Source organism: Ruditapes philippinarum, unplaced genomic scaffold (genome assembly GCF_026571515.1).
Source record: "Ruditapes philippinarum isolate M1 unplaced genomic scaffold, ASM2657151v2 ctg5576_1_1_1_1, whole genome shotgun sequence".
Taxonomy (NCBI): Eukaryota; Metazoa; Mollusca; class Bivalvia; order Venerida; family Veneridae; genus Ruditapes; species Ruditapes philippinarum.
In genome coordinates, this window is record NW_026854164.1 from 287,306 (window position 1) to 299,082 (window position 11,777).

The 11,777-nt window shown below is 34.7% G+C and overlaps 1 protein-coding gene across 1 annotated transcript; it reads right to left on the reverse strand.

Moving 5' to 3' along the window:
- Window positions 1-498: 498 nt before the first annotated feature.
- On the reverse strand, window positions 499-11,753 carry LOC132739230 (mitochondrial coenzyme A diphosphatase NUDT8-like). Its single transcript, XM_060726895.1, is given in 5 exon segments — window positions 499-643; window positions 646-802; window positions 5,650-5,727; window positions 10,516-10,648; window positions 11,160-11,753. Coding segments are annotated over 5 exon segments (738 nt in total). The 5' UTR covers window positions 11,471-11,753; the 3' UTR covers window positions 499-584.
- Between the last annotated feature and the right edge of the window lie 24 nt (window positions 11,754-11,777).

Genomic DNA, 11,777 nt, shown 5'->3' on the forward strand with positions numbered 1-11,777 from the left:
CCTGTTACCATTTTATACTTTAATAGCTTAATCCCCAAAACTTCATGAACTGCAAGGGTTGTTCATTGCACAATCAGAATAGAACAGATACATGATAAATAGCGTGACAACTTCTTTACAAATTTGTTATTAGTAATATGCACTTCTAGTTCAAGTCTAGTGCACACCATGTGCACAAGGGTGGGAACTTAAGTTTGAAATCAACTGTATGTATTGCTATATGGTTACTGTATATCAAATTTCATCTACAAACGTTAAACATTCCTGCGTTTCTTTCTTCTTTTGTTTTTGTCAATCAGTTTATTTCCAAATATAGAGAAGACCTCGGCACTGAGGGGTTTGACATTATTAGGAGATAATCCTTATTGGTAATAAACTGTGGTTGGCATTGTTACAGAATATAGATATGTACAGTACTTAAGTAACTGCCCAAATTAAGAACTGCGAATCCAGAAAAGGGGTGAACCCTCGGGAGCTATGAAAACAACAAAATTACAAGAGGTGTTATTGTAATATTATTATTTAACACTTGTGGAGGATTTTTATAATAAATACTGAACAGAAAATCAACTATTAAACAGCCATCAGCAACTGTTATGTCTCAGTTTAAACTTGTACAGTTCTGGTGCAAGTAGGTTTAACATTGATGAATGAATATAGCCGTTAGACCCCAGATCCTGTGATCTTCACCGAAGTAAACCGGCAAGGTGTATCCATTAGTGTCTTTGTACCTGAATTGTGTGGAACCTTGATTTGATGGGTCACATAATGTTGAGATCTTTCGTACAAACACTTCTTCTACCTACAATGAAATATGCTAAAATACAAGATACAAAAAACTTTGTATCAAATTAGAATATAATTATAGAACACAGACCGGAGATACTACATGTACATTTATTATACCTCAGTTTAAACTTTTTACTATATAGCCTAATATGACGTCACATGGTGTTCTTTCGCTCTATCATCCTGTCATTTGGTCAATATTATTTTGCAACATTCTCCAGGAGTGAATAATCTATTCAGACAAAAAAACCATAATCTTCTAGTTCTCTCCCCTGATAAAAATCAATGGTGAATGGCTCTTTGAAAGTGAGAAATAACATTAAAATGTTGGTTTGTTATAAAGTAATAAAAATAATAGATTTCAGAGTTACACACAACACAATTGAAAATTGCAAATTTTTTAACTAAGTCAAGGGCAATAACTCTATAAATACTGAAATATCCATAATCATACCCCCACATGCATACTACATGCTGACCAACATGCTGACCAACATTCCCGTGAAGTTTGTTGACTCTAGCTCAAGCACTTTTAGAGGTACATTACTTTTAACTAAGTCAATGCAAGAAATCTACAAATACTGAACAAGATATGTTTGTAAAACATGTATGCCCCCTATCGGCAGCCAATTAGTCATGTGACAAGGTTATTGTGACTGACTTTCGACCTAGTGGAAAAAAAATCAATAGGGATTATCTACTGGTGAAGAGGAGTCACTAGGTCATTGTGAGCAAAAAGGTTGTGTGCAGCAATTTTATGACAAAGTTATCACAAATCTTACCAAATATTATATGCATAAATTCTATGAATCATGTTTAACAAGCCTCCCTAATGACAGCCATTTTATTATATTACATTAGACCTTAAAATGTGTATACCAAAAGCATCTTTAATTTAATCAAATAATATCAAACAAGGCAACTTGAGTTGTTGAGTTATAAGTCGGAAACTGTTTTCCATACAAGGTCAATGTGACTTTGACCTATGACCCTTAAATCAATAGCGATAATCTACTGGCCAAGACCAAAGCACCTGTAAAGTTTGAAGGTAAAGGGCCCATGAGTTGTTGAGATATTGATCAGAAACTGTTTTTACCTATAAGGTCAATGTGATCTTGACCTCTGACCCCTTGACCCCAAAAATCCATTGAGGTAATCTTCTGACCAAAAGCAATGCATTTGTGAAGTTTGAAGGTCAAAGGTCAATAGGTTGTCAAGTTAATGATAGGAAACTGTTTTGACATACAAGGTCAATGCGACCTTAAGCTTTGACCTGATCCCCCAAAATCAATAAGGGTCATCTACTGGCCAAGACTAATCTTTGACGCATTGACCCCAAAACCAATAGGGGTCGTCTACTTGCCAAGACAAATGCACCTACAAAGTTTCGAGGATGAACAGCCCATGGGTTGTCAAGTTATTGATCAGAAACCTTCTTGACCTGCACGGTCAAGGTAACCTTGACCTTTGACCCAAAATCAAAAGGGGTCATCTACTGGCCAAGATTAATGCACCTATGAAGTTTGAGGCTCCAGGGACCTATGGGTTGTCAAGTTATTGATAGGAAACCGTGTTCACATACAAGGTCAATTTGACCTCTGACCCCTTGACCCCAAAATCAATAGGGGTCATCTACTTGCCAAGACCAATGCACCTATAAAGTTTGAGGGCCAACAGCCCATGGGTTGTCAAGTTATTGATCAGAAACCGTTTTTACCTATAATGTCAACATGACCTTGACCTTTGACCACAAAATCATTATGAGACATCTATTTGCCAAGACCATAGTATTGAAAGCTTTTTCATCTCATTAGTGTTTCTTGTTTGTTTGTTGTCTTTAAAATTCTTTGGCACTGCAAAGGTCATTAGATGACTTTCCAGCTTTACTGGTGGAGGGAGCCATCGCTGAAATAATTAACTTAAAGGACATAAAAAAAAATTGCCGAGACCAATTAACCTTCGATGTTTGAGTAGTGCCAACAGCCCATGGGTTGTCAAGATATTGATCTGAAACCGTTTTCAACTTTACCTATGCATACATGCCATAAGGTCCCGGATATTTGTGAGACCGGTGTGTATACAATGGACATTTTTTTGTCTTTTGTTTATGTTGTCATTAAATTTGCAACTTGTAAATGCGGGTAATATAGGTTGTATGCCACTATGTAAATTTAAAAAAAATATGTTTGCTGATCAGGCCTGGACATTAGCGGTGGTCCGTTGGTCCGAGACCACTTGATTTTGGCAAGGACCACCTAATTTTTAAAACCCACTGGTCCGACGGACCACTTGAATTTTCTGGTTGATGCAAGGCTCATTTGGGAGAATGGCGATTTGGTCAAAAACATGTTATATAATTTTGTTTAAAATCTATATGGTTCATTAATCTCTGATTAGTTCAAGAAGTCCTAAGTCATCAATAACTTTCATTTTAAGTCGCTAAAATTTTGTTTATGCAAGTTAAAAGATTTAAGAATTTGTGATATAAATTAAGGTACAAAATCCATTCAAATGGTGCTAGTAATTATGCATCGTCTGATAACCACGGCGGAACCATTAACATTTATGTTATGTTACATAATCAACCGTGAGTATCCGATGATGGTAATTATATGATATAGGATAAACTTAAATTTCAGATACTTGAATAACGGCAGCAAACTAAAGGTACTGGAAAAAATACATCTAGTCATTCTATGCTATTTATCTTTATTTTAACTGTTTAAAGATAAGAGATCTGTTTCTTCTCGAGTGAAAATTATTTTAAAAGGTTAAAAATACCCAATGTCAAAAATGAATATCAACCAACAAGGAACAGGGAGGTAACATTCTGTATCATAAATCTGTGAGAAAAATAAGATAACTTATAGTAAATAATAACATACGTTGTCATTATTTTAATAATTGAGTTATTGCCTTGTTTTCAAAAACAAGGATAAGATAATTTATTAGTTCCATAAAAAAATGATAATCTATAAAAGATGCTATGTTATTATTATGATTATAAGACGCACCACGTATCAGCAATGAATATTTGAATAACAGTAAGAAAACAACAGACACAAATGGCTTCACTATTCCCTAACTTGAGTTGCGGGAGAAATCACTTTAATATAAAAGTTAACATAAATAAGAGCTCTGTTGTGTATTTTTGACTGGAACAAATAACTCTACGATAAAATGCATACTGACTTGCTCTCCCTTTTCTGATTAGATGAAAAATTTATATCTAAAAATATCTGTTTTCTTTAAAGGTTAATAATACATCTTTGTCATAAAGTTTAAACATTTTTTTCTACATTTGCAGTAAAATGACATAATAAAGATTACTGACCACCTGACTTCTGGAAGGACCACCTGACTTTCAAATCTAGTGGTCCGGCGTACCACCTGCTAAAAAAGTTAGTGTCGAGGCCTGCTGATCAATGTCCAACCTCCAAATGAAAAGTGTCCCGGAAATGAATCTAAAAATTATGCCATGTATGCCTATGACCTTGACCTTTGACTTCTTGTCCCATAATCAATACGGGTCATCTACTGGACAAGACCAATGCACCTATGCAGTTTCAGCGCCAAAGTCCCAAGGGTTGTCAAGTTATTGATCAAGTTATTGATAGGAAACCCCTTTTTACCTACAACGTTATAAGATGTTGACCCCTAAATCAATAGGAGTTATCTACTTGCCAAGACCAATGCACCTATGCAGTTTGAGGGCCAAGGACCCATGGGTTGTCAAATTATTTACTAGAAACTGTTTTTACCTATAAGGTTAATATGACCTTGATCTTTGACCCCTGTACCCCAAATAAATAGGGGTCATCTATTGGCCAAGACCAATGCACCTATGCAGTTTGAGGGCCAAAGGTCTATGAGTTGTCAAGTTGTTATTTGGAAACAGCTTTTACCTACAGGTTCAATTTTACCTTGACCTTTGACCCCTTGACCCAAAAATCAATGGGGTTCATCTACTTGCCAAGACCAAGAAGATACGAAATTTGAGGGCCCATGGGTTGTCAAGTTATTAATCAGAAACTGTTTTTAACTACAAGGTCAATGTGACCTTAATCCTTGACCCCTTGACCCCAAAATCAATAGGAGTCATCTTCTGGTCATGAACAATCCCCATTCCCTATACCAAGTTTAAAATTCCTAGGCATAAGCGTTCTTTAATTATTGATCAGAAACCATTTGGTCTACGAACCGACAGACATACTGCCTGACGGACAGACAAATGCAAAGCAATATACACCCACTTCTTTGAAGGGGGTCATAATAAATATACAAGCAAAACCACTACGCATGTTGACCTTTCTGTAAAGCTTCAAAACTTGTCAAATGCATTTTGCAAGTTAAAAATAACAAATTTTTACTAAATAAAGGGCACTAACTCTACAAATACTGAATAAATCAACAAACAAAACCCAAGGTGCATAACTTCACATGTTGACCAACATTCCTATAATGTTTCATGACTCCAAGTCAAATACTTTTGAGCTTCACACTACACAAATTGAATATTGAATTTTTTTTCTAAATCAAGGGAAATAACTCTAACAAAAATGAATAAATCTATATGTGAAAACCCAGGTGCACAACTTCACATGCTAATCAATATTCCTTTCAAGTTTGTTGACTCTGGCTCAAGCACTTGAAGAGCTGAAAGTGACACAACATTTTGGAACTGACACCCAAACAGACTTGCAACTGATGGGAAAAAGAGCCATTTCTATTCTTTTGCTTATTAGATTAATAGAGAGTCATTGACCCCTTCCTCTATTGTTACGGAATGAACTCTATCTAATGGCAAATCTAAAGCCCCCACCTAATAGAGTGTGGGCATGTGACAATTGTAAACATTACCTCTGTCTTGTTTAAAGTAAGATCCTCAAGTTTGATATCTTTACAATAACCCAATACTGGTGTCACCCATCCACCGTTCTGAAAATATATAAAATAACACTGGAGTGGTGGATTTTATAGCATCAAAAATAACTTTTATAGTTATTTAAGTTCTCTAATCAGAATGATTAAGCTACAAAGATAAATTATGTGTTAAATATAAATATCTAGAAAAAGCATTACACATTTTGATCAAGTATACTGTTTGAAATTTAAGGCTATACAATAATTTGATGCTTAAAATTATGGTTGGTGCAGTACAATTAAAGACTTGTATATTTTTATATATTGCATAAAGCCTATCTAAATTATTTCAGGAAAATGCATTAAACTTCTCAGAATAATTTAAGAGTGAAGCATGAAGCTTCTCAGAATAATTTAAGACTGAAGCATGAAGCTTCTCAGAATAATTTAGGACTGAAGCATGAAGCCTCTCAGAATAATTTAAGACTGAAGCATGAAGCCTCTCAGAATAATTTAAGACTGAAGCATGAAACTTCTCAGAATAATTCAAGACTGAAGCATGAAGCTTCTCAGAATAATTTAAGACTGAAGCATGAAGCCTCTCAGAATAATTCAAGACTGAAGCATGAAGCCTCCAAGAAATAATTTAGGACTGAAGCATGAAGCCTCTCAGAATAATTTAAGACTGAAGCATGAAGCCTCTCAGAATAAGTTAAGACTGAAGCATGAAACTTCTCAGAATAATTTAGGACTGAAGCATGAAGCTTCTCGGAATAATTTAGGACAAGAGCATGAAGCCTCTCAAAATAATTTAAGACTGAAGCAATGAAGCCTCTCAGAATAATTTAGGACTGAAAGCATGAAGCTTCTCAGAATAATTTAGGAACAAGAGCATGAAGCCTCTCAGAATAATTTAAGACTGAAAGCATGAAGCCTCTCAAGAATAATTTTAGGACTGAAGCATGAAGCTTCTCAGAATAATTTAAGACTGAAGCATGAAGCCTCTCAGAATAATTCAAGACTGAAGCATGAAGCCTCTCAGAATAATTTAAAGACTGAAGCATGAAACTTCTCAGAATAATTTTAAGAACTGAAGCATGAAGCCTCTCAGAATAATTTAGGACTGAAGCATGAAGCTTCTCAGAATAATTCAAGACTGAAGCATGAAAGCTTCTCAGCATAATTTAAGAACTGAAGCATGAAACTTCTCAGAAATAATTTAAGGACTGAAGCATGAAGCCTCTCCAGAATAATTTAAGACTGAAGCATGAAGTTTCTCAGAAATAGTTTTAGGACAGGAGCATGAAGCCTCTCAGAATAATTTAGGACTGAAGCATGAAACTTCTCAGAATAATTTAGGACTGAAGCATGAAGCCCCTCAGAATAATTCAAGACTGAAGCATGAAGCTTCCTTCAGAATAATTTAAGACTGAAGCATGAAGCCTCTCAGAATAATTCAAGACTGAAAAGCATGAAGCTTCTCAGAATAATTCAAGACTGAAGCATGAAGCCTCTCAGAATAATTTAAGACTGAAGCATGAAACTTCTCAGAATAATTTAGGAACTGAAGCATGAAGCCTCTCAGAAAATAATTCAAGACTGAAGCATGAAGCCTCTCAGAAAAATTTAAGACTGAAGCATGAAACTTCTCAGAATAACTTTTTAAGACTGAAGCATGAAACTTATCAGAATAATTTAAGGACTGAAGCATGAAGCCTTCAGAATAAATTCAAGACTGCAAGCATGAAAGCTTCTCAGAATAATTCAAGACTGAAGCATGACACAAGCCTCGCAGAAAAATTTAAGACTGAAGCATGAAACTTCTCAGAATATAATTTAGGACTGAAGCATGAAGCCTCTCAGAAGTAATTCAAGACTGAAGCATGAAGCTTCTCAGAAAATAATTTAAAGACTGAAGCCATGAAGCCTCTCAGAATATCTAAGACTGAAGCATGAAGCCTCTCAGAATAATTCAAGCCACTGAAGCATGAAGCCTCTCAGAATTATTTAAGACTGAAGCATGACGCTTCTCAGAATAATTTAAGACTGAAGCATGACGCTTCTCAGAATAATTTAAAACTGAAGCATGAAACTTCTCAGAATAATTCAAGACTGAAGCATGAAGCCTCTCAGAATAATTTAAGGCTGAAGCATGAAGCCTCTCAGAATAATTCAAGACTGAAGCATGAAGCCTCTCAGATAATTTAAGACTGAAGCATGAAGCTTCTCAGAATAATTTAAGACTGAAGCATGAAGCTTCTCAGAATAATTTAGGACAGGAGCATGAAGCCTCTCAGAATAATTCAAGACTGAAGCATGAAGCCTCTCAGAATAATTTAAGACTGAAGCATGAAACTTCTCAGAATAATTTAGGACAGGAGCATGAAGCTTCTCAGAATAATTTAAGACTGAAGCATGAAACTTCTCAGAATAATTTAAGACTGAAGCATGAAGCCTCTCTCAGAATAATTCAAGACTGAAGCATGAAGCCTCTCAGAATAATTTAAGACTGAAGCATGAAACTTCTCAGAATAATTTAAGACTGAAGCATGAAGCTTCTCAGAATAATTTAAGACTGAAGCATGAAACTTCTCAGAATAATTTAAGACTGAAGCATGAAGCTTCTCAGAGTAATTCAAGACTGAAGCATGAAACTTCTCAGAATAATTCAAGACTGAAGCATGAAGCTTCTCAGAATAATTTAAGACTGAAGCATGAAACTTCTCAGAATAATTTAGGACTGAAGCATGAAGCCTCTCAGAATAATTTAGGACTGAAGCATGAAGCTTCTCAGAATAATTTAAGACTGAAGCATGAAGCTTCTCAGAATAATTCAAGACTGAAGCATGAAGCTTCTCAGAATAATTTAAGACTGAAGCATGAAGCTTCTCAAAATAATTTAAGACTGAAGCATGAAGCTTTCTCAGAATAATTTTAAGACTGAAGCTGAAGCCTCTCAGAATAATTTTAAGACTGAAGCATGAAACTTCTCAGAATAATTTAAGAACTGAAGCATGAAGCTTCTCAGAATAATTTAAGACTGAAGCATGAAACTTCTCAGAATAATTTAAGACTGAAGCATGAAGCTTCTCAGAATAATTTAAGACTGAAGCATGAAGCTTCTCAGAATAATTCAAGACTGAAGCATGAAGCTTCTCAGAATAATTCAAGACTGAAGCATGAAGCCTCTCAGAATAATTCAAGACTGAAGCATGAAGCTTCTCAGAATAATTTAAGACTGAAGCATGAAACTTCTCAGAATAATTTTAAGACTGAAACATGAAGCCTCTCAGAATAATTCAAGACTGAAGCATGAAACTTCTCAGAATAATTTAAGACTGAAGCATGAAACTTCTCAGAATAATTTAAGACTGAAGCATGAAGCCTCTCAGAATAATTTAGACTGAAGCATGAAGCCTCTCAGAATAATTTAGGACTGAAGCATGAAGCCTCTCAGAATAATTTAAGACTAAAGCATGAAGCCTCTCAGAATAATTCAAGACTGAAGCATGAAGCCTCTCAGAATAATTTAGGACTGAAGCATGAAACTTCTCAGAATAATTTTAGGACTGAAGCATGAAGCCTCTCAGAATAATTTAGGACTGAAGCATGAAGCTCTCAGAATAATTTAAGACTGAAGCATGAAACCTCTCAGAATAATTTAAGACTGAAGCATGAAGCTTCTCAGAATAATTTAAGACTGAAGCATGAAACCTCTCAGAATAATTTAGGACTGAAGCATGAAACCTCTCAGAATAATTTAAGACTGAAGCATGAAGCTTCTTAGAATAATTTAGGACTGAAGCATGAAACCTCTCAGAATAATTCAAGACTGAATCATGAAGCCTCTCAGAATAATTTAGGACAGGAGCATGAAGCCTCTCAGAATAATTAAAGACTGAAGCCTCTCAGAATTATTTAAGACTGAAGCATGAAGCCTCTCGGAATAATTTAGGACAAGAGCATGAAGCCTCTCAGAATAATTTAAGACTGAAGCATGAAGCCTCTCAGAATAATTAAAGACTGAAGCATGAAGCCTCTTAGAATAATTTAAGACTGAAGCATCAGAATAATTTAGGACAGGAGCATGAAGCCTCTCAGAATAATTTAAGACTGAAGCATGAAGCCTCTCAGAATAATTTAAGACTGAAGCATGAAGCTTCTCGGAATAGTTTAGGACAGGAGCATGAAACCTCTCAGAATAATTTAAGACTGAAGCATGAAACCTCTCAGAATAATTTAGGACAGGAGCATGAAGCCTCTCAGAATAATCTAAGGTAGAAGCTTGAAACTTCTCAATAATTTAAGGCAGAATCATGAAGCCTTTCATAAGAATTTATGGCAGAAGCTTGAAGCCTCCAAGAATAATTAAAGGCAATTGAAATACACCTCTCTAAATTATTTGTTGCAGAAGCAGTACATCTCTCCAGACTATCATATATGCCAGGCTAAGATTCACTTTCTTTTCCATACAAAATAAGATTTCTTAAAAGAGTATTTGGGAGGATTTGTAACAAGATGTTGATGTTTCTACCAAATTCTTTTATAAAGAAATCTTATTTTGTATGGACAAGAAGTTGAAGCTTAGTCTGCCTTAGTGTAGTCTATACTATTAAAAAACACATTTGAGTACGAAATAGCTCATATATTATGAATAAGCAAAAAATATCAACACCTGAATCCTAGGCTAGTTGAACCTAGCAACTTCAAAGTGTCAGTTAAAAAAAAAAATGGTTCTGGTTAGAGAAATAATGAAGACATAATTTTATGTTCTATGAAAACAGTCTGATTGTAGCAGTGTTCTTTTCTACATGTTATGAATAAACCTATTTGAAAGCAGTGTACTTTTCTACCAAGTTGTACCCTAGAAGGTGAGGCAGGAAGCGTTCCCCAAACATCCACACAATCTTCTGATAGACCAATTTCCTCAAATGTTTCTCTTAATGCTGTATGAATGAGATCTCTATCACCAGGGTCCTTCATACCACCTGGAAAACTGCAATTATAGTAATATATCATAATTGATTAAAGAAAAGAAATGCATAGGGGATATTAAATATATATGTTTAAGATATGACAATTATAGGAGTATTAAAAGAGCACTGAAATTGGTGAATAAATTCTTTTTCAATTCATAAAATGTATTATACATATGTATCTTGTATTCTGTATCAATTGAAATTGTTGACAAAAAATATAATAATTGTTAAACTGTATTAGGCCAGATGGTATTCTTTTAAACATAGGTTAGGTTTGTGATTGTTTGTCAGCAATTAAGAAAATAAATCTGTTTGAATAAATGCTGTTTTAGTATTAACACTGTTTAATATACATATGTACATAAATGTATGTCAATCAAACAATATAATATTGCAATGCCACATACTACAATTTTTACTGGCATTTGTATGTACTTGGCAGTATAGATAAAAATAAATGTTTAACACCAGTCCGCTTTTTCAAATAATGTGTAAATGTGACAGTTCTTTAACAAGTTAATAGTATACCTTATTTCACCCCTGTGATTTTTCAAGTATCTAGACCGCATCATAAACAATAAAGCTGGCTCTCCTTCTATATGACACATAGGTACAAGTATCGCTGCTTCACGACCCTTTTTCATGTCTTTTTCGAATCTTGCAATAGGTTTAGCATTCTTCATTTTAGCAACTACATTTTCTCTATTGCAATCACTAAAAATATTTTCTAAGGTAGTTGGTGCTGAACATGTTCTTGTCCTGGACAAATTTCTCAATGTCAGTGAATAATTCTGCCTCATTATTTGTTTCAATGAGAACGATATCGGTGACGACTGCATTGAACTCGATACTGCCTTTATGCGGGCCCTATAGAAGCAGCAAATATGCTTTTCATTGGTTTAATCCGAATTATTTATTCATCCGAAAAGTATACTATTTTTGTAAAGTTTGGAGGTTAAACGGCAGAAAAATACTGAAATCCTTTAATTTCATTTGATTCTGAATACAAATTACTCCTAATTAGTAACTCCATTGACAGATTAAAAATTATTTAATTCTGATTTTTGAAATCATCAATTTATACAGAGAAATTCACCTCGTCCTCGATTTTAACCTTGGTAAGGGGCGTAACTCGAATTTCATCTG